At 41.9% G+C, this 24,338-nt stretch overlaps 1 protein-coding gene across 1 annotated transcript in view; it reads right to left on the minus strand.

The window, feature by feature from the left end:
- Nucleotides 1-8: 8 nt before the first annotated feature.
- ppm1h (protein phosphatase, Mg2+/Mn2+ dependent, 1H) overlaps nucleotides 9-24,338 on the minus strand; it is a 39,584-nt gene continuing 15,254 nt past the window's right edge. The window contains exons 3-10 of the mRNA XM_005728214.1: nucleotides 23,125-23,481; nucleotides 16,110-16,222; nucleotides 15,025-15,109; nucleotides 14,683-14,801; nucleotides 8,481-8,544; nucleotides 6,551-6,658; nucleotides 959-1,110; nucleotides 9-618 (exon numbers count right to left, since the gene is read on the minus strand). Of these exons, the coding sequence (XP_005728271.1) occupies nucleotides 471-618; nucleotides 959-1,110; nucleotides 6,551-6,658; nucleotides 8,481-8,544; nucleotides 14,683-14,801; nucleotides 15,025-15,109; nucleotides 16,110-16,222; nucleotides 23,125-23,481 (1,146 nt within the window). The 3' untranslated portion in view covers nucleotides 9-470. The remainder of the gene's footprint in view (nucleotides 619-958; nucleotides 1,111-6,550; nucleotides 6,659-8,480; nucleotides 8,545-14,682; nucleotides 14,802-15,024; nucleotides 15,110-16,109; nucleotides 16,223-23,124; nucleotides 23,482-24,338) is intronic.

The following is a 24,338-nucleotide window of genomic DNA, read 5'->3' on the forward strand; positions in this document are numbered from 1 at the left end:
GGGGGGGGGGGGTAAACACTGTACAGGTGTTCAGCCAAACACACTTAACCAATGTCTTGTGTTTCAGATTATTTACATTTTCACATTATTAAATATTGTGCATTAGTTAGTAACAGCAGTCCTGAGATGTCGTCATCTCATTCGAGAGTCCAGGTTTACAGGGTTTGCCCCCCGAAACACAGCTAAGGATGGCTTCCACGAGAATTAAAAAAAACAATAATAACAGTAATCATTAACAGCTACTCTTATGATTGTTTCCTTTTCATTATTTAAAAAAAGGGAGAGAAAGAGAGAGATCACCCTGATTGAGGATAATCAGGGTGAAACTGAGACAGATCAGGTTTTGATCTGAGCAGAAACAAAAGCACTTTTAAAAGGAGAACAAGGAATGAGGTAAAACTGCACATGTGAAGTTTTAAAAGGTCAAGGCAGGGTTGTGTTTCAGCGATGGCTGCGGTTTCGTAGCTTGGCTAGTTCTGCTTGTTTCCATACATGAGGGGAATGATGTAGACAGAGATGTCATCTCCGGAGCCTAATCTGTCGTTGGCTATCCTCCAGCCTCGATCCTTCAGCACCCCCCTCGCTCTCATTATGAGGTCTTGAGCTGCCATCGTGTACCTGAGGGAACGAAAGTGAGAAGTAGTTACGGTGTCAGCATCACACAGCGATATTCAATTAGATAATGATCAGAACAGGGAATAATGGCAACGTGCAGCCATTGAATAAATGCCTCTGCCCACAGTCAGAAGAAAACAAACAAAAATTAAAAAAGTAAAACCATTGAGGAAATAATCAGGGAATCCTGTTAATGAGCTGCTCTTTGACATCATTATCTGAATGTTTGGAAATTTGCGTAATCGTGAGAAGATAACCACGTTCACCCTCTCCAAACAAGACAGAGGTGAGAGGAAGTTCAGGCCTGTCTGCGACTGCAGCTGTGTGGGATGGGTGAACATGCCTGTGCTGATCGTCAGGGTCGCAGTTTGCCAGGAAACAGCCGACCGATTCAGCCACTTCCTGGTTGGAGAGGACGTCCCACAGTCCGTCAGTTCCCAGCACCAGAACGTCATCGGCTCCATGCTCACACTGTGCTAAAGGATAAACTCTGACCTGAAATTAGAAAAAAAAAAAAAGAGAAGCAAGAATTGTAAAACTTTGCTGTTTGTACAAACCTTGTACACCCGTTACATATTTATAGACAGAAAATATTGTATAGATGGATTGTGCATTTTAGCCGTGTTTAACCTGAAAAAGCTGCTGCAACGCACTTTATAATGTGCTGCACGTTCATCTGTTCAACATGCTCACTCTGTAATTAATGGACAGCAGTCTTAAGCCTTAGCCATGGCCTCCTAGTGGTTATCTTTAATCTTGAAAGGGTAAACTGATCCAGATTATCTTCTAATACCAGGGTGGTGAATCTGAATTACAGCAATAAGAGCATTTAATAATTTCAAGACAAACGGGATGCAACTTTAATACTTCAAAACTAACAGAGCAGAGGATTTGCTCTGTACACAAGGCTCAGAGTGAATCCTGGAAGTTCATCTCTGTAACTGATGGCTCAGCTGATACTCTATCACACAACATACTGCCTGTCAGAGGTGGGAAGCAATGAAGCACAGACACTTTATTACTGTACTCGAGCAAAATTGTCAGGTAACTGTATTTCAGTGTTTATTTTTCTGACAACTTTTTACTTTTACTCCCCACATTTTAACACAATTACCTCTGTTTTTTACTCCTTGCATATTCATGTACAGGCATGATTATTTTTTGGTTCATGCATTTTCGGGGAGTCATTGTTTTGTATTTGTCATTGGTGCTTATTGCATAGGATTCACTGCAAATCTTACTGTGCACATGATTCATTACATTATACTCAGGGGTTAATATGTTATAATATGTTAATAAGTTGTGATTGCAGAATACAGCACCTAAGTATGTATACTCCTGCTTAACTGACAAATGTATGTACTTCTGCCACCCGTCTTGGCTGTTTCATACAGGACATGTAGCTTCGGCACCTCTGCAGGCTGCTCTGCAACCCGCCTCAATCCCAGCTGTTTTTCTTTCTTCCTGTATCTGATTTAATCTGGGTTGTATCTGTTGTCACTGACGCCTCTCCTTTTCTGTGCTGCTACTCTCCCTGCTCCTGGCTTTCAGTGTTACAATGCTTTCCCACAATGCAATACAGAAGGCAAGCAGAGGAGAAGCTGGAAATGGCGTAATAATGAAACATCCGATTAAAGTACACCATCTTAGTGGTAAATGGACTGGTTTATCTATAGCACTTTTCTACTTTACTTGAGCACTCAAAGTGCTTCTTGCTTCAAGCCTCATCCACCCGCATTCATACAAGCAATTTTTCTACGCCTAAGTGCTTTCTATGTCTAACATTAACACTCAGAGGGTAACTCAGGATTTACTACCTTGCCCAAGGGTACTTTTTCCATGCAGAGTGGAGGAGTCAGGGATCAAACCACTAACCTTCTGATTAGAAGATGACCTGCTCCATCTCCTGAGTGTACTATAATGTTTGCTAATGGGTCACTAACCAGTGACTTAAGAAAAAATGGATTACTGAACTGCTCCCGAGTGGAGCCACGCTGGCCATCTTTTACACAGTCACTGGTACTGTTCAAAGATTTGACAGCTAAGAAACCAAAATGTTCATCTATCATTAGCGCTACATGCCAAGTCAAGGGATTTCCAATTTCATTGTTGTGCTTCAAGCAATTCTGGACCAGAGTGCTGGACCACCCAACATTTTTATTGACATAAGCTATTGAGATTATAAGAAGAAAAAAAAAAATCAATGGCAGCCACAGAACACAATGTAAACTGTTTTGTGGATTACCTGTACTGTAACAAGTCTCTTAGTGTGGATATCTCTACATGAATCTCTCAAAATATCAAGAAAAATTACTAGGACGATCTTTCCATTTAATCTCTACTTTCTTAACACATCCGCCTCCATATACTTGTCTAAACAATGTTGATGGTCTCAATCCTTCAAAGATATTCTGAAGCAGGGAAACTCGTGTTACTGTGGCAACTCTGGTGAGGCACAGTCTTTCAAATTACTATGGGCGAACAGAAGCATACTCTGAAACAGCAGGCAAAAATAATACCCAGTGGCCTTGGATGGCTTTTGTTTGGTTGCTTCAAGTAATTCTTTTGCTACTGTGGAGGCGTTGCCTATTCACAGCAGGCACACCAACTTAGGCTACTTTAAAAACAGAACACCACACGCAAGCAGGGAGAGTCACTGTAAGATTATCAAAATGAGTTGTGTGTGGATCACAAGGCTCCATGTTGTGGGGAACCTTGAGATGAACAGTAAGTCAGGCTTTGAAAGAGAGAAACACAGCGAGACTATCAATCTATGAGGCAGCATTCCTATAGTATGTCAAGAAAAGGGAAGGACCTGATCCTCTGATTTTTACTCAAATACCCAAATTCTATGTCAAAATGACTCAAACTGCCAAGGTCAGCCTGTTTTATTTATTTTTTATTCACAACCTGAGAGAAGTCTGTAATTCTAACTTGACAGTGTGCAGGGAAAACATGTCCCCGCAGGATGTTTTCACATTCCCTGCAGGGCACTCTCCCACACATTTCTTTGAACATATAAACTAGTGGATGTCAAAATAAGTCAATATCAGGAAAAAATTCTTCTTTTTGAATGTTTGTATATCTCCTGTGAGAGGCCGGTGGTCTATCCAAGGTGTACCCTGCCTCTCACCCTATGACTGGGATAGGCTACCCTGAATTAGCTGAAAAACCTGAAGACGGCGAATGGGTTTATTAAAGCCTAAGTTACTTTGACAGTGACCTTCAGTTTGTGTGTATTTTGGGGTTCATCTTCCTATAATACACCACAGATTCTCTATGGGGTTGGGGGTCAGGTGATTTGGTTGGCCAGTCAAACGCAGTAATAATTAGTAGTAGTCCTGGCACTTTGGCAGAAACTTCACACTGGAGTTTAAACACCATTTTTCTCTATTCTTCCTCAAGACTGTAGGACCTTGATTTTCCCATAAAATGCTAATTTTACTTTCATCTGAAGAGACTTTGGACCTCTGAGCTACTGAAACGCTTCTTGCTTTCCTCAGCTCATGTCAGATGCTTCTCCGGTTCAGGCATGGCTTTTTATTAGCGTTTCAGTTGCCTCTTTCCTGAAGACCATCTGTATGTGGTGGCTCTTGATCCACTGACACCATTCACTCTTTGTGAAACTCTCCCAGTTTGTTGAATTTACTTTTCTTAACAATTCTCTGAAGGCTGCAGTCATCACTGTTGTTTGTGCACAGCACTCTGACAACAGTCATGCCTTTCATAGTGACCCTCTGTGACTTCACCCTTAAGCCGATGTTTAATTGTATTGTTATTATTTTTCTTCAAAAGAAGCTATTATGGCCCCTTAATGCTCAGGAATACCACGTCTTTCATATAGAAATCACGTTTTTATGCTCTATCTGGAAAAACCTTGACTTCACTCATCTTATAGGAACATCAAAAAAAAGGAGGCTGAACTATGACTGAACTTTGAGTGCAATGAATTAAAGATCAAGAGAATGTGCAGGTTTTCATGACTACTGCAATCATTTGCAGTGGATTCCTTCTTGCAATCCACTGCACTGCAGGGACCATCAACGCACACGTTGACCACACAGTTCACAGTCCCTCCTGTTACTGGCTATCAGCGGTTACCTCTGCGCTCTCGTTATATCAGGCGGCTGACACAACGAGGGTAATATAAAACTAAAGAGCCCCTCTAAAACACTAATGTTAACATACTGCCACTCTTGTTCTGACTTTTCCTTTTATTCCGTTTTCTCTCCTCCCCTCCTGACACATGCTCAAATGCAAAGGATTTTAAACCCTAACCCAGACTTTGGCTCCCTTCCCCAGAATAACTTAACAAATCTCTCAGATTTTAGTCATTCAGCAGCTACGCAGCAACAAGGCCAAAAAGGAGTAGGCACAGATTTCCTCACTAACAGTCCAAGCGATGTATGTGCCACAAGAGTGCTCTGCTTTCATCATTCTGTATTTGTGTACCCACACACCCACTGTTTTATAGCAACAACTTTATGTAACCTGACGGAGGATAGATGCTGTGAAGTGACCGATGAGGGTGACTCTTTGAGAAGAGTGAGAAGGTAAAAAACAATTACATTACAACTGCTAACATCCAGGTTTTTCTTCTTCTGCTTTGTGACAGACGATGCAATCATTGCATTTGATGCAGTCATGTGAAAAAGTATAACCCACAGAAATTGTTCCTATTAAGGCAGGTTATAAACTCAAGTGAATAGCACACAAAATTCATATTTTGTAGACGATTTAGATTTTTTAAGTGGCTTTAAAAATAAGTAGGTACATTTTCAGATTTGTTGCCATAGATTCAAACATCCTAAAGTGTGGTAGATGAATCCAAGATACTGTCTGGCCACAGTAACATTAGACCTGATTGGTGAGACATGGGCAGCTCTGTGGGAGAAAAACCTCATACAAGCTATAAAGGACACTGACAGAAATGTTGTATTTTGGAAGTTGCTTCACTGCCTCAGATACTGGGCACATTGCAGTCATTGATTCAAATATGTATTCCGCACCATATCTAAGAGTGTTAGGAGATAACACAAGGCCATCTGAAGAGCAAGGTTTGCAATTTCATTAAAAGAGCACCTCTCTAACTGTTGAGCACAAGGAGTGAGGATCGATAAAGCCTTCAACTTGTGCTGAGGCCAGTGGCCGGGGGAAGCGTTTTAGTTTAGGGAAGAATAGATTCAACTGAATAGCAGCTGTTTCAAAAAGAAAACCACCTGTGAAAAAAAAGAGAGAAACTGAAGATGAAAGAGGATATGATGATGCAAAACAAACCTCAAATGCCACAAAAGCTTAAGGCATTCAAGTTTGAAGGTTTCACTGTGGCCCCATAGTCCTCCAAAACGCACATTATCGGAAACCTTTATATATGTCGTACATACAAAACGGCCCAAGAGTTTCAGAGAATTAGTATCCTATAGATAAGAACTGCAGGAGAAAATCCACAGAAAGAACTGAAAGACTGCTGTTTACAAAATGCTTTTGTAATCTGTAATAGTTTGCCAAAGGAGGCCGTGCAGTGTGTGGCCAGTCTTTGCTCTTACTTTCTTATTTTGAAACTAAAAACGATGGAAACAAAAGTAGTGCGCTCACCGTCTCGGCTATTTTTGCATATTTGCTGTGGTTGTGTTTGTTAATATCATCGTTATCTATAGTCAGTATTTCAACGATTGTCAAATGTCTGGTTGCTCAGACAAGCCATAAAAGCCAACAACCTCCCATGGGATGTACTTATTTTTTCACATGACTGCATATCCTTGAGAGCCTAGAGGGTGGTAGAGCCTGTTATTGTCAATACTTGGCGAGAGGCCCAAACCCACTGGACAGGTCGAACAGAAAGGACTCTGAATCCTTTTTCCTCCTTTGCTGTAAGGCAAAAATTCTAACAACATGACCAAGGCAGACATAGAGAAGACATAAAACTGGAGCGTACCTCTGGGCAGCAGGACAGGAAGGGCTTAATGTAAATGTTGGAGTCGTGCACTTTGAGACTGTGGTCTCCGAGGCCTCTCGTGACCCCGATGGTCGCCAGCACGCGAGCCTGGAAAAGATCAGAGGCATTTAAAGCACAGCCTCCGTATGAGTCAAACAAAGCAGCAACAAACTCTACGAAAGGCATTTTCATTTCTGCCCATGACTGATCGTCTTATAACGAGTGAGATCTTATGTAGATGTTATCTAGAAGGCCACCGTGGAAGCCTTTTGAAACTCGGGTCTCCATTTTGAAGCTTGGTCATCATTTCTGCTCTTCGTCACAGACTGCAGAGATCGGAGAACCTGACGACACCATGACTGGTGAACAGTTTAGAAACGAGCCAGAGGTTTTGATTATTTGAATCGCTTTGCTTTTAGGAAAATCTTACATCTAAAATCTTGCATAAACCACCATGTGTAGAGCAGGTCGCACATAAACCAGGAAGATAGATGTCAACAACATCAGCCTGTGGTAATAATTCTACCATTCATTATAATTTTTCCAAATATTTGGAACATGTGGTTAACATTTGGGTTTGTTTAATTATGTCTGTGGGTTTTAGACTTCAGGCACTGACTGCAAAGTATTAAAAACAGCCCTTAGATTTTAAATTATGTTAGTTTGCTAAATTACTTTTGAGCCTCTGAAAATGTGTGATTCTGTATAAAAAGAGTAAATGTAGCACTTTGGATCAATCCACTGAGAGACAGACAGCCATTAGGCATCTAGAGCCAATTCAGAAAAACTAGTTAAACTAACTACATGTCAGAGAGAACATGCCTCACAGCAACAGATGGTGGGTTCAAACCCAGGACCTTGTTGCTGTGAGGTATCAGTGCTAACCACTGTACCACCGTGCTACGCTTTCCCCCCCCTCTTTAAATCCTGCAATTAAAGCTGAAAGTCTGCACTTCAATCACATACTGATTGTTTGATCCTCCCTGAAGCTGATTCATATTGTCTGGAAATCTCTACTGTACAGAGAAAGAACTTTTAGGCACGAGCACAAGAGGAGCCGAGTAGGACTGAGCTTGGATCAGTATGCAGAACGACGCAGGGAGAGTGTTTTAAAGTGGTGGAAAGGTTCCTCCAGCAGAGAAAGGGGTAAAACATCCTGGGATTAATTGTAGAGTGCCGGGGCCCAGAGGGCTGCGCACCAGGGGCTTTGAAGTGTTCTGGCGTTCCTCTCTCTCACTCTATCTAGCCATCCATCTCCGCTCCTCACTTCAAAGGGAGAGGACACGACGTGGGCACCGGCAGCTGCGCCGGGGTGAGTCTGAATGCGGTTGTGGGCACACAGAATACTGTAGGGGTGACATCTTTCCCCTGCTGTCAGTCAAACTCAAATCTATTTTCTGTACGTATGGAAGTGAAAACTGGGGAAGAGCACGGCGAGAGCATATTCGGGTCTATCGCACTGCTCCTTTGACCTTTTCAAGTCAAAAAAAGAGAGAAAGGCTTCTACGCACCACTGCATGTACAGTGTAACTGAACGAGGGGGAAACTCTTGACCTTTTGTTCTGTGTCATTTCCCTTTTTTCAGCGTTGACAAGATTTTGTTAGTGCAAGTCAGTGTTTCAGTATTGATATATTCAGTTAGCATATGTTACCTTTCATCAGATCCATCTAACACACGACTCAGATAGGACCATCACATTAGACCTCTGCCTATTTTTTTTTTCTTTTCGTTTTTGGTTTTTAAATTGGCTGAAAGACATAATAATAAGTCCTTGGAGAGCTCGTTTGTGCTACAGGTTGTGCAGGATTCAAAAAGGCCAGGAATGTCTCTACACAGCGATTTGGGTGATGTGAGGTCGGGTGTACCAATGATGCCCCGGTGAGCTTTGATTACATGCATGGCACATGAGGCTGTGGAAGCACTTCTTACCTTCTTCCCTTCACCGTAGATCAGGGGAAACTTTAGGTCATCTTCCTCTATGGTTTTATATGCCCTGTGCAAAGAATACAGAACACGTTAATGTTTTTTTTTTTCTTCCTGTTTATAGCAGGCTGCACACACATGCCCTAGAGATACTTCACTTCCATACCCCCACCCCCTCTCCTTCCCACAGGCCCTGCTGCTGACATGAGGGGACTGGCACAGAGAGAGAAAAGGCAGAGTTAAAAATTCACACAAACACACAGAGATCCTTAGCTTAATTCTCTCACTTTCTTTTCCCCCCCGTTTCTAACTGATCCTGTGAAGGTATCCCTAGCGACAAAGAAGACGCCTGCACGAGACAGTCTAGGTGCACTGTTGGTTTTCTGCAACTGTCTGTGGCGCCTGCGCATGTACGCCTCTGAAGGTCTGAAAGTAAAGCAGCTAAAATGATGCAAGAGAATCCACACTTTCCATCCTCCTGTTCTCAGAGCACTCTTTAAACTCCCCACGCGAACTAATGAATAATTTACCATCTTCACACTGGGACCAGACAGAGCTGCGCTGTGAAGAGGAAGACTGTACAATGCTCGCTGTATTCATCTCAGATCTAAGCGATACACTTTTCACCTTTACAATTCGGAAAGTCGAAGTGAAGAAACCCAACACTCTTGCTCCTGGTGCGTGTGCTCCTATTCATCTGCGAGCAGCTGTACTTCACAGGAGCAGCTGTGTAACTTTACTGTACCAGATACATAACAAAACCCAGCCAATTTCCACGAGAGCTGCCAGGTCAGAGTTTTCCATTCAGAACTCGCACCAGGTGCTGTGAATAAAATTCTGGCTCTTGAGCGAGCGCTGACTTGGTTGAAAATACAATTAGAAACACAGGTTTCTCTTTATTTTAGCCGTCAGATCACAGGGAGCGAGGAAAAGAATATTCAGAATGGTCATAAAAGCGGCCTAACGTGGATCGGGGGATGCTTCTCATGTAGGAAAATTTCCTGAAAATAAATGTTTAGTTTGAAAAGCTGCTAAAAAGACAAATGTTTCATTTGTGAATGTGACCCAAGTCTGCCCAGCACACCACAGTCCATGTACTTCAGATTAGCGGGGACCAGGATGGTTTCTACATTACTGCTGGTTTCACTCAGAGAGACCATATGTTTCCACCTTAGGCGAGCGCTACACTGCTGCACTCAGCACTTTTTCCTTCTTTTTTTTTTTTTTTACTGTGAAAGCAAGAACTATCACAGAGAACACAGCCCACAAACACAGGAATACAGTCTAGAGCCTCATCTAAGCGAGGCGAGCTGTATTACCAAATAAGAGCCTTCAGAAGGATTTCCTCATCAGTTTCTTAGATCTAAAATAGCACGACTGATGATACGAAACTTTAAACCATCTACCAAGACAGGGTTCACTGTTTTTGTTAGAAAAAAAAAAAAAAGACAGAAGAAGAGGTGCTACTTCTGCTGTGTCGCTCAAAACTTCTTTTGTTTTACTCTTTCACCTTCAAGATTTGTTAAATCTCCTGAAAAAAAAACAACAAAACTACGACACGGAGACACGCATTCCTGTCATTATTTCAAAGATGTCTTGGATAAAATCCCCAGAGCCTGCTGTCAGGGACGGCCTCCCCCTCGAGACGAGTGTTTACAGCGAATCCAGCCTGTCTGACTCGAGATAACAAGAGTGTGACAGGATGAGAAAGATACACATTAATCCTGTTATGATACCTGCTCCTTGCTCTGGGACACTGAGTTCTAAAAACAGCAAAGAAAGTTGCTCAAGGGCCGCACTGTTTGACCACACTGATGCCGACAGCTTCCCAGCTCAGGGGATGTTAGAGGTGGGCGAATGGAACCAGATATCGACATTATCAATACTATCGCTGGAATTGGTATCAGATCAATTGGGCACGTCTATTTTATTTATAACCTACAGTAAAGTGCTGTAGAGGCAGGTGCATTTACACTCCAGATCTTCAAAACCCCAAATCAAAATACATGAAACGTAAAGTAAAAATAAAAACAGGGATTTATTGGTGAAAATGGGTTCAGAATTGGCAAATTAATGATGATTCATCTCATAAATCTCCCCTACATGACCTGCCTTTTATTGACCCTGTATTTACTTGGCATTGGTTCAGTATGAAACTTTGCAGTATTGTAAAGCACCGCAGGATGTTTGGTTGCTTGATACATTGCAGCATGTGACTAAAAGGGGGGCGGTACACCAGGGAAAGAGGGCAGAAGGGGTTGTATCATGTTTTCCCTGCAGGTGACTAAAAGGTGGACAGGAGGGAAGAAGGTGGTGTCACCTCCGCCTGCTGCAAAGAGGGGGTGACAGAAAAACATTGGCAGTGCATGCACCGCGTCATAACTCGCTTGCACACTGCTATATATACACACCTGTCAACAGATACTGAGGTGACATTGTAACGGGCCGTGTCAGCACTGGATGAGTCACACAAATTAGTGCAATTGACAGTTGGTTTTAAAAAAAAAAACAAATTTTTTTGGTCAACCTTGATAGATTGAGTGGTGCTTTCAAGAGCAAAGCAAGGCCAGAGAAAATGGCAGTGACCCAGCGACTCCTCTAATGCAAGCTGTAGGCATCAGTCATACCAATACAAAGCCATAATGGAAAAAGAAAGAAGGAGCAGATGGAGAGCTGGAAGACAGAGAGATTCCAGGCGGGCGAAATTAATACAGCACTTTGTGAAGTTTTCAGCACTATGGCTGTTTAGACGCATCGCACGCTATAATCAGGGAGATATCTAATCAGCCCCCAAATTCATTCATTCTGCAGCTTGACAACAACCCAAAACATGCATCCACAGTCATGAAGAACCATCTCTAGCAACAAGGAGGCCTGCAACAGATGGTCTGGCCCCCACAGAGCCCCGATCTCAGCGTCTTGGAGTCAGTGTGGGATTACATGAAGAGAGAGAAGCAGATGAGACGAGGCACGTTTTCCCGAGATGCCTGGAAAAATCTATTTGCCAAGTACCTTGAAAAAAGTGTTTGCCCACAAGAACCTGGTATTGTTTTCAAGGCTGACCATGGTACTTCCTTTTTCTTCTTACATACAACACTCTGTAAGAAGAAAAGTATACCTTAAAGACTTTTGAGTGAATGCCACTGTGCTTCACAACCATTCACTGTCATCCATCCCTTCCCTCCTTTGTGACCAACACAACATACCAATCATCCTTCCTTCATCTGTTTATCAATTTTTACATCTTACCTCAATCCACTTACTTCTTTTTCCTTACTCCAGTCACCCACCCCTCTTCCCCAACCTCCTTCCCTCCCTCCCTCCACCTGCCCGCCTGCGTTACCGCAGCTTCTACATTACGGCGAACACGGCCGACTGCTCAACATCCGTCATTCTGGGCAAATAACACAGCCTGCCATGCCGGCCAATGACCACTATTACAGCCGACAATGCCAACGCCAGAACCTCAATCTGGTCCAACTGGCCGACGGAGGGGAGGTAAAGAAAGCAAGGGAGGGAGACAGAGAGGTGGGCTGCAGGCCTGTATGCCTTCATTAGACTGCAGCCTTGATCACGGATGCCTTTGAGGGAATTGGACGCCAGCGTACGCCTACGCGCTCACAGCATGTGGGCACACAGGCTGCACATACACATATACATGCACAGACAGAAAGCTGAAGAAAGATTAAAAAAAAGAAAAAAAAGATCCTCTCTCCCTATACAGCATATAATCTGCACCTATAGACGATGACACAGTTAAGTCAGAGCCATGCACTTCAGATCAATTAGCTACAGCAGCTGACAGGGTACTAATTTAAGACCCAGACTTAGTCCGGGTGAAATTGAGCCATAACTGGGTTATGGGTAGAACCTGATTAAAAATACATCACAGGCTGTCTCTGCTGCTCAGACAGTAAGCAGGCAGACTGAGTGAGAGTTTTGGGCCCAATAAGAAGTGCAGCCACTGACTGACCTACATCTGCTTTAACTGAGCAGAGCCATAAAACACAACTGCATGCAGGTGGAGTCAAAAAAATATATCCTGCTCAACTCTCGTCAGTCACCCACTTCATCCTCAGTTCACGCTTTCCTTCGATAGAAGCGTCTCTCCTGTAAATGCATCTGCATAGCAATACTTGTAGTTTTCTAGAAACATTACAAAACATAAAACACACAATAATTAGCTCTGCCAGTCATTGCATGGATTCTGCTTAGTATCGCAGCCAGCTCGGGATAGAATGCTGCCAACGTATGTCGCAGTGCAAGTCACACAAACGGCACTGAAATCCTATTTAAGAGCCCAGAGCATCCTGACTGAGATGCAGAAGTCTGATTAGAATCACATTAAAAGGCAGGCTTTCTAAACTGAAATGCCTTTTCCACTAGTTTGGGGATTTTTAATAAGGGATCATTCTACATATCAACTTAAATGATCTGTAATTATTAATAATGGATAAAAAACTGTTTTTAAAACTATATTTAACTATACTACACGCTCTCAGTGTCAGCACAGGTTACCAGTTCAACTTCCTAAAACAGTGAGTCTTTTCTAAGAATTAGTCACACCTCAAGTAGAGCACCAATACTGACTGTGGTCCACCACCACGAACCAGATACGTGAATAATAATAATAATAATGATAATAATAATACACCTGCACCTTCACTTCGAAACAAGCATCTGGTTTTGAGCGTTATATTTTTCTCATCCCCTCTCTCTTTACGTGTGTCTGTGTGTGCTTGCATGCATGAGTCATTAGTTAATAAGAATACAATCATATCCACAAACTTCATAAAAGGCTCTCTGAAGGTCTTTCAAAGATTTCCTTTGGATATTGGCTGCTTTGTCACTCGTTTTCAACCCCATCCTTGTACCTGAGCATTTTTGGAAGAATGTTTTTTTCCCCTTGTTGAAACACTTAAAACTGACTTATGAATTATTCAACCTTTAAAAGCGGTCAAATCGTTATCAGGATGTAAGGAGGAAGTCAGCTGAGAGGTACAACAGTGAGTGTCTGTAGCCAACTGTAAAACATGGCAGAGGCTCGGTCATGGTTTTTGACTTGTCTAGATTTTGATTCGCAATGCAACACCATTCGGAAAGCATCTGATTGGCTGAATTTATCAGCGTGGCAATGAACCCAAACACACCGTCAATGCTGTAAAATCATACATGAATAGCAAATCTCATAGGCTAGCCTAAGCAGAATGGAGAGCTCAATATTATTAATATAAGGAGTGTTGTGATTGCACGTATTTTTAATAAATCTGTAACCCAATTTCCTTTTTTTTCCATTTATAGAGCTTTGCACTGTTCTATATGTTTAGTTTTGTAATCCATATTGTGTTAAATTACCTGGGTAAATATGCTAAATTAGCTGTTTAATCGTAAAGGTAGCGATGAAGACCTTACTTTATTTCTGAGTGTTTTTGAATTGCGGTAATGCTAGTTTAATAGATTGCCATGGCTGGAAAAAGTAAAAACAAAAGGTGAAGATTCAGCAGCGATAACTAAAAGCTTTAGTGGTCCTACAAAATTAAATGATCTATCCTTGAACCCATTTCTACATAAAGAAAATGTAAACACAATGTTTATATAATATAACCTTCCCTGCCTCCGTTTCTCTGGTGCCCTGGTCTCAGCTTTTTCTGTTTGTCAGTTCTTAGTTTTTATACATTTTTTTCTATTTCCCTCCTTTTTATTTTTCTCTTTACTTTAGGACACAGGGCAAGGTCTTTGCTTTGCCCACTAACACACAAAAGAAGAAATACGAAGGACAGTTCCTGACCTCTTTATGACAACTGATGACTTGAATGACTTTTTAAAAGTAAAGTTTCTTCTCCCCATTGTGGCCATTGTGTTAATAGTTAAGTACTGACCTTACAATCTAAAGTTCTCAAGATGATTGTGGAGTGCTAATGAACTGAATTACTCGGTGAATGGGACACAGATGAATTTCTTTATAGGGTACATTGTGCAAAAATCTATCGAATGGAAATAATAGTGTAGGCTGCAGAGATTTCTTTCAGAAGGCTCATAAATGCATTCAACCAGATATGTGGCTAAATAACATCGACAGCATTTCTAACAAATGTGAAGGACTTGAGTGCAGAAACCAAAATGTTATCCTCCCAGGTGGATACTGGACACTGACATACATTCAATCAGTAATTTAGTCAAAAAAAAAAAAAAGTATTAGTTAACCCACCATCCTGACATGGTGAAGTCACGATACAGCATCCTCTTCCCCACCTCCTTCCTCTGGACTCTCCTTGGGAATTCCAGATGTGTAAACTCATTCCCTAATAAGTGGGGCTGCATGTAGGCCTGTGATATGAAAAGAGAAAAAAAAAACAGAAAGAGAAGAAGATTGACGCGCCCTAGGGATAGGAAAAACAATTCCATAGTCTATTAAGCTGGCACAGAGAGCAGGCCGTGTAAGAGAGACAGAGCTAAGCATAGCTGGTGTCTCAACAGGAGGGGAGGCCAGCTCTGCTAATATCTGACAGCTGTGCTTGCTAGAAAGGAGCTGAGAAAGGTTCTTTCTTACCAAGAACTGCAGTCGCTGCCTCTCTGACTCTGGTGTGAACTCTGCTGACATGGGAATGACTTCCCCAGACCGGATAATGATAGCTCTGAGGGAGAGGAGCAGACAAAGCAAAACTCTATTCATCCAGGAAGGGACACAGTTGTTCCTGTAGGCTAAAGGGCACGAGAAGGTGAGCGAGAAACACAGAGACGAAAACAAAGAAGATTCTACAGTCTGCTACAGCAGGGGAAATCACTATTTTTGAACCTCTTTCGAATTTGTTAGTTTTCTCACATACAAATAAACAACATTTTAATGAAGAGGGACGGAATATTAACCAAAAATCCAGAACAAATAAACACGTCACATAAAAGTTCTAAATTAATTTAAAATGTTATTAAGGGAAGTAAGTGTTTGATCCACTACGATCTGCTGCTACAGATTGGTTGTGCGCTTGTGTGCCACACAGATTACAATCAACCAAGCAATTAGAGATACTCCTGATTATAGCTCATTATGTCCACAGACACCTGTCCACAGAATCAGTTTAATTCATTAAAACCTCCCCTCCACTGTGGACAAGACCAACGAGCTGTTAGACCATTAACAAGAAGCTTCACGTGAAGCTGACCACTGTTGGTGTGATTATTCAGAAAAAACTCTCTCTCTCGGTCTGGAGCTCTTATGTAAGATATCACCTCATTGGGTGAAGATGATCATGAGAAAAGTGGTGGAACAGCCCAAAACTACACGGCAGGAGCTTGTAAATGAGCTAAAGGGAGTTGGACCGCAGTCACCAAAGATGACCCAAAGATTACCATCCCCATAGTCAAGCATAGAGGCGGAAGCGTTATGCTTTGTTCGTGTTTTGCTAGGGGATACTTATTTTAGTCAGTGACATACAAATCAATACGTATTTTTATGCAATGTGTTTTTTTCTGGATTTTTGGTTGATATTCTGTCTCTCCATTAAAATAAAACCAGCATAAACACCAGAGACTGTTCCTCACATCCAAGCGAGCAACCTCACAAACTCAGCAGGGGATCAAATAATCATCCCCCCCCCACTGTATCTTACATATACACTCATTGCATGTGTATCACACCTGCTGTCCCCGGCATTCCCCACATAGAGGTTGCCGAGTAAATAGACGACCACCAGCGCTGTGCAGCCACCTGAGATGTTGTAGACCGCCTTCTCCTTTTCTATCTGTAAATCCTAAAAAAAAGACAAAACACACAGAGACACAGACAGATTATGATGACGAGGACACATAATCCACAACCGATCCTCTGCACACCGTCATGTTTCTAATCACCACAGCTTTGAAGAACTGTTTTTCCCCATACAGCTTAAAACTGATACTGAGAAAATATTGCCTTGATACTCAAATCCTGTCATGATGCCGTTATTAATTATAGCACCATAATGAATTCATTTATCAAGAGTGCCACAAGTCAAGGAGCAATAAAAAATAATGGAAACCAAAAAGGACAGATGAGAAAGTTTGGAGGGGCCCACTGATTATTACACCAGCTAATTAGCCCAGATTAATTTGGTGCTAATTAAACCAAAAATGATTTGAAGAAAACCATGCCGTCAGTTCATTCATTAGATGAATAATTAACCTGTCACTGAATTAATCAAAGCACTAACGTAAATTTGAACCAAGCCGCTCAGACTGCATTTAACCCTTTTTTGTGCTCTCCGTCTGCTGGTCTGCTAGTAACGGCTCCTCTGGGTTTTTTTAAAATCGCACTACAGAAGCGGAAAGATATTTCAGGGAAACGAGTGACCCCATCAGGCACCTCATTCCCATCCCGGCGTCACTATCAACAGACTGAGTGGGGCCGATAATGTTGGCAAACACATTTGCAGCAAGTCCATCCCTAGCACGTTTTTCCCATGAGGGATGTCACCCCTTACTAAAGCGTATCGCCCTCTGCTCTGCCGCCGACGCCCTCCATCTGAATACGACTCTGTAAGCGTGCGAGCATTGCAGTGCGAGCAGTGTGGTTCTCTGACAGGAGACAGGAGTGGAATGCAGCGTGTGCGCACTCTGTGTGCATAACTATGTGTTCGTGTCCAGATGTAAGATGCATTAAGTGTGAATCTGAGTGTGCGTGTGTGTGGGTTGCACTCCAGCAGACACTCCTGGGGGTAGGGGGCTGAAGGAAGGGTTTGGAGGATAGGAGGGGTGAACAAATGTGTCCTTCACCCTGGATGAATTATGAATCCATAGCGAGCTATGCATATTTATCCTTGCTGTATCCAATACCTCTTGCTGCAGGCAAGTCTTCAATAATGAAAATGTCTGCATAAACATCTACACCTTTCTCCTGTGCGCCTGAGCCAGGAAGAAACAACTGAGCTTTAAACCAGAAGGCAGACCAAAAAAAGAAAGACGTAGAGCAGTTCAACGCTCATACATGCTCATCTCTTTATACCATACTACTATAAATGCTGAAGCGCTTTTTGCACAGCCCTGCATCTTTATTGTTTCCTGGAAGGAAGAAAAATACCATCAAGTAATACTGGTAGGTCTGACATCCCTCAGTGTCACATCAGTCGTGCAACATATCAACAAACTAGCCAACATACCAACAACTAAAGGGACATTAAGTGAATTAAAACAAATTTAATTGGACATTCTAACAAGGAGAGTCCAACCAGAATTAAGCAATTGTTTCCCACTTCAAAGTACAGCAAGTATACACAAAAGGTATCGTACGATTCACGCCTATATCGCATCAGACAGCTGAATCTCAACTCAGTGAAACACAACTGGGAAAACATTTCATTAAAAAAATCTTTTAGCTGTACCAACCCATCAACCAATCAGCCCATCAACCATGTTCGTTGCGGAAGATGACTAACTGGTTCTGCAGGATATCTTCCTATCCTAAGTTTTTCCTTCCCAGTGTCACCAATTGGCTGCACAGGAGGTCCTCTGACTGTTGGGGTTTTATCTGTATTATTGTCGGGTCTTTACATAAAGCAGGTTGAGGTCACTGTTGTTGTGATTTGGTGCTATATAAATAAAACTTAATTGAATTTGATATTTATGTATAGTGCGCCCATAAATAATTTGGATGTTGCTATTTAAAAAAAAATCTTTAAGTTGCTCTAAAAGTCAAAAATAGACACGAGGTAGACTCACATTTTGTGTGACTGCATTTTCGAAGACCAAAAGTTTTTTGTGTGTCGTTCTTCCAGTCAGGAAGGCCACAGTACTGCTCAGACCAGCCTTATCATTTAGTGAGTTTACTGAATCAGTGAGAGAGCCCAAAGATATTAGGACCAAAAGCAGGAAATGAAAAGAAATAACTCAGGACAGTCACAACAGGAAAAGAGGATTAATTTCAGGCAAGAGAGCTCTCATGATCGACAGTGTGGCAGGTAATTAACGGAATTAATCATTTTGAACTAATTAGCGACAGCAGTAACTATCAGTTGATTTTGAATGCAGAAAAAGACCTTTGGGTGAAATCTTTTTGCAAATTAGAAAAACACTCCTAGCATCAAACACACACTCACACAGCCACAAGCCTATTTGACAGGTACCTACTGTTCACTACTGCTATACTAAGGTCATATGAAAAACAATGTTTTCAAATGACTGTATGCAGGCCTGGTGGTGGGACTCAAGTGAATGATATGAGGATATGAGGGATGAGTCAAAACATTTGCACAGTCGACTACTGTGCAAATAAATACTAGTTTTGTGTCTGCATGATAAATATACTGCTACAGTAAGCAGCTTGTTAGCTCAGTACAGGCTATAACTATAAATCAAAATGTTACACTGTCACATGAGAGGTTATGTGCAAAACTATTTTAAAGCTCGGGCCACAACACTTTCAAATAACCTGTGATTATAACTCGTATGCATATTTCTCTCGTTCTGGCTCTTACGTATTTTTAACTGATGAGCTGGTATTTCAGCCAATTAAGCTAATTAACCTTGGTTTGAGTCTCTCTCCTAAAGCTGCAAAGCTAATAGGCTAGTTTAAAAAGTCAATAAGCATGTTGTAGCTTTTGAAAATGTAGTTCTAATGTAAACTTACAAATCAGAGACCAAGCCCCACAGTTCAAAAATAGTGGTAAAATGTACAAAGACAATTATTATGGCTAAACTCGATTATACGATGTATACATAGTACGAAGTGTATATATATGATCTACAAATAAATTGGACAAAAAAAAAAAAAAAAAAAAAGGTGAGTGAGTACTGACATATTTCCTGCCCTGGCTTTAGATACAGCTCAGGTGATACACCTCCGTCTATCAGCTAACACTGGTTTTGATATTTACACAGGGTTTATCAGGCCTCAACAGCCCCTCTATTTCCAATGGGGATGTGTGCCAGAACTGAAGGTGGAGCCTGCTGATAAGATACAGAGATTGAGTGAGATCTTTTTTGTGAGACCAAACCTTTCCAAGACTCCCTGACACTTTCCATTTTCTTTTTTCTTTCTTGCTTTCTTTATGGGGGGGTAAAAACGAGCTTCCTTGAAGAAAAACAGGTCTAGATCCTTTGAGGGGTGAGACTCTGCCAAAATCAGCTTTTGGGTAGTTTCTCAGCAGGAGCAGAGCTGACAGTGTTTTGTTCCAAGAGGAAATGTGTGCCATTTGAACCAAACTGCATCTAATTTTACGGAAAAATGATTACTGAAATTAAAATAAGTGACAGCTCGGGAGGAGAGTAAGTACTGTAATTAGAACCCATTGTGTTGTAAGAAAAAACACACTGTGACCACCTGAAGAAACAAATTAGTGTAGCACTGAACAATGAACCTAAAATACACTGTATGTGCTTTAAAATATATGATTTAAAAATAGCTCTTTCAGGGGCAAGTTCGGGAGGAAAAGAAGCCAATGTTGGTTGCAAGTAGAAAAATAAAAGAGTAAGGAGGACTCCACCACAGAGAATGTGCTGCCTTTTCGGTGAAACACTGAATTGAACCCGAAACCTGATTTCTACTAATTAATGCCACAATGTTCAACAAATGTTAGCCTGACATTGTTTCAGTAATCACCCTGACTGTTTCAAAAAACATCCCTCACAACTTCGAATCAGCAGTTCAATAATCAACAATTCACAGTTGAACTTTTAGTTAACTAATCCTGCAAAAAGCATTGCTGTACCTACAAAGACAGACTAGCACCAGTCCACAATTTCTCTTTGGTTGGCAGTGCAGTGCGGCTTCTTAAACATTACTAACCACACACTACCACCTAGTGGTCAACAAATGGAAGCACTAGACGGCATTAAGCACTGATTTCTCCGAGGAGACTGGTCCACACTGCCATTCACCAATATCTGACCCGTGTTACATTTTACAGTTAGAATTTATGATTTTGCAATCAAAAGGATAATTCAGTGTCAGGCCTAGCCTATTACAGGAGGGGGTTTACCTCCACCACACAGATATTAGTCTAAACATGGGGATGTGTGGTGTACACAAGTGTAGTGACACAAATTGTGTTGTGTTATAAAGAACATATCATCTAAAAATCTTCCAAATCAAACATGTGGCGATCCCTTGTGTATAACACAGCAGCCGGAAGCAACGTTCCCAGGAAATGCACATTATGGGCTAAGGGACAAAAAGATTCCGGCTTTAATCATTAGTAAATTCCATGTTTGAGGTACAGGTGCATCAGCAGTTAGTTCTCACCTGTTTTACTGGAATTCTGAACATACCTAAAAACCTTTGCTTATGTAAAACTGGCTGACAGGCATTATACTGTTTACATGGGAAACTGCGAATGACTGCAAATGAAACCCTCTTTGACTTAAGAATTTAATCTCCCTATACAGGCGTGCATAGGATCATTACAAACATAATCAAGAACAGAGAGCCTGAAGGTGAAACTGAAAAAGTGAACTTTGACCCCTCAATCACACAGGCTAGCACTGTTTTGATTAGCTCTGCTCTTGATCCCATGGCCTCTCCACGGGTTAAATCTCAAGCATCCACTTAGAGCGCAGCCAGATGCCGAGTGCTTGTGACCTGCAGCAGCTTATGGCGAAAGTACATTACTTCTCCTGGCTGTGCTACTTGCCGTCTGACTCAGGCTATCAGGCCTCTGGTAAAATTTACAGCGTGTGATCACGCCATAAGTACCTTATCACCTTTAACCAGCTGTCAGAGACACATAATCTCCTCTCTAAAGTGCTGGAGGATGATGCTCAAGACAAGCCCATTAAAACCTGCAGTACTGTTAATACAGAAACAGTCAATTTAAAAGGTACAATGTGGAAAATCTCACCACTGGATGGCAGCAGTTGGCTCTTTTTGCACTGATTAGCTGCTGTTAGCCAGTGTTAGTGAAACTTCCTTTGATCTAACATCGCTGGACTCAGACACTCAGTAAAGAAACTCTCATACAATGTGAGAAACTGTTAATTAGAGGAGTACCAAAACCATCTCAGCCACTGTATTTAAGATGGTGGAGCAACATGGTAGTTTCCACAAGCCAAACCTGCTTCTGTGTTTTTTTTAATGGATTAATTCAAGTTTATGAAAATGCATCGATTTGTGGGAAGACATAGTTGGGCACTAATCAATGTATATTTATGAGTACAATATTCTTGTTTTCTTCTGTTTGTTGTCTTAAGGCCAAGAAAGATGCCAAGCGGATTTATTTTACCAAGTGGATCATCATGGCCTTGCCATATTGGTCCATTTGATTGACCTTTATTATGATTATGAATTTATTTTATTTTCAGTTGCTACAAACGGGACAGACATGACTGGGGGATAGGACAGGGAGAAAGAATGAAAGAAAGAGAGGGAGAGAAAGAAAACCAAAGGGGAGAAGAGACGGTGAGAAGGGGGGGAAGAAAGAAAAAAAAACAAACAAACAAAAAAACAAAACACCTGGGTCACCTGTATGGAGAAAAAAACAGAAGAGAAAGCAAACAACAAAGAGCAACATAATAAAAAAAAAAACGGCACCATCACAATAAACTAGCTAGCAGTAGATATCAGTAGATACTAAATAATAAACGATATTGTGCAGCACGCAAGATAGACAGCGCACAATGTGCTTTGAGGCAGCAGCCAAGAAAGCTGTAGTCCGCGTCTGTGAATACCCGTGTGTACACCTGTGTGGATCAGCATGCTTGCATTCCAAAGGTTTCTCCATGTAACGATCTGCTAGGGAGTGTGGGGAGCCACAGCCCCGTCCTCCAGGGTATGAAGCAGGTATGGAGGAGATCAAAACTCCAGACATCCAGAGGCCCCCAGAACACAAGAGACCAAGGAAGACCAACAGAGGGGCAGCCTGTTTTCTATTGTTTAATCTCAAACAGTGACTTACTGTACCTTTAAGTTTTGAAATACTAATGTCGGCTCTAATGGATAAAGTCATTTAATAGTGTAGCACATAAATATTTTACAGCTGTATAACTGAACATACTGAGCAAATTAGCAGCAGAAAGGGTAGCTCGGGTCATTTCTACACCTTTACACACCAGCAGGAAGTTAGGAGGCTTATGTGCAATTGGCTTGACTGTCTAATCATGACAAATCAGCATTTACTGATAGCAACTAGAGGCTAACAGATGTGAAGATTATTAATTTTATAGTATGTGCGCAGGCAGTGATGAAGTGGAGCGTGGGGTGCAAAAGAACAGTAGTTTGGAAATTCCCTGTATGTGTATGACAGCTAAAGGTGTGTGCAGTGATCAAAAAGTATTATATGGTTATGGGTTTGTAACTTAGCTTAACAGAATACAGTTAATCTTTTCATTTCCAGCAACGCCCTGCTTCCAGGCAAAACAGCTGGAAAAGCGTCATTTTATGAAGAGCAGGAGAAGCTTTTCTTTGTATTCTTTTCATTGTTACAGCATTTTTTTTAACTAGCGGATAAAACCAGGTGTGGGTGTGGGCAGTAAAGTGCTCTGCTTAGAGATACACCACCTGACTTTAATGAAAGGCCCAAAAGTGCCATAGAATCAAAATGCTCCTCTCGAGCCTTGAAGATGGTATCCTGCAAATCAATCTATGACGCCACTGTGGCTAAATCCATCTTTTATATACAATCTATGCATTTGACATGGAACGTTTACAGGTCAAAAGACAACTACAGATCACGCACGTGCCTCTTACCATGTCTTTGAAGGCGTTCTCGATGGCTCCAATCACCAGGCTCTCCTGCGACACCTTCTTCTCTGTGAAGAAGCGTGTCGGTGGGGTACTGGGGGAACCCGGAGCCCCTGCGGCACCCCGGAGCGATGCAGCCCTTGTAAGGACACGCTGAGATGAAGGGGTGAGGTGGTGATTGATAGGTTCCTCACCCAGGCACGTGGGCGGCACAAGGTTAGGAGTACAGAGGATCTCCATCACTTCCTGTAGGTGCAGGGCAATGTGGTGGTGGAGAAGACGAGAGGCCATTACAGCTGCCCCGGAGCCAGCGTGGCCATCGAACAATGCCCAGTAGTGTAAAGTTAGGTCTTCAGAGTTGTCCTGGAAACAGATAAGAATCAAAGTAAATAAAAATGTGTCAACATTAAGTATGCAAAATGCGAGAGGAGGAACTTCATCTGACTTTGCATTCATACTGATCTATGAACTGCACGCCGAAAATCCACTGAATATCAAAGGTGGAAGTATGTGAAGTACAGCCTGATGGGCAAAGAGTCGTGACATTCAGGAACCGCTGATGTACAATCATTGTAATGGTGCACAGAGCGAAAAGAGAGACCTTTTTAATACCAAATCAGAACCAGTTGAACTTAAGGTACAGCTCTCAAACACAAACAGGAAGCTGTACTATGTAAATTGCGCTGCTCACAGTTGGTGGATGAGAGCGCCTTTCTACACAGCATTCAAATTCATCCCATCGGTCTTCAGTGTGAAGACTTCGTAATCTGATCTGAGCTCAAACCTCCCCACAGATATGCACGATGCCCATAAGTGAATGAACCTGATGTTAATGTTTGCTTTCGCTTAAATCTGGAGGTATTAGTAGGTGCAGCATGATGCAGTTTGTGCTCTGAAACCGCACACCGCGTCCTCTGTGTTGATCTACAAAGTCTCATCTCCCACACAAGATTCAAAATGTCTTGTGATCTGGCTGATTCATTGCTCACCTTTGAGTTTTTGGTCTTCACAAAAAAAAAAACAATGGCCTGATTTCTGTTTAAAGTCTGTTACATATCAGCACAGCTCCCCTATCAGTAATGAAGTCACATAGCCACAGAGTTGCTGTTGCATGCATCACATTTTGCTGCGCAAAGTAAGCCTCTGATTGTCTATATATGGCACAGGCAAATTCTACAGCGTGAGTCTACGAGGCAGGCAAAGAGCACTAAAAAGGCTAC

This window comes from Pundamilia nyererei, unplaced genomic scaffold (genome assembly GCF_000239375.1).
Source record: "Pundamilia nyererei isolate P.nyererei 1_Seehausen unplaced genomic scaffold, PunNye1.0 scaffold00027, whole genome shotgun sequence".
Classification (NCBI taxonomy): domain Eukaryota; kingdom Metazoa; phylum Chordata; class Actinopteri; order Cichliformes; family Cichlidae; genus Pundamilia; species Pundamilia nyererei.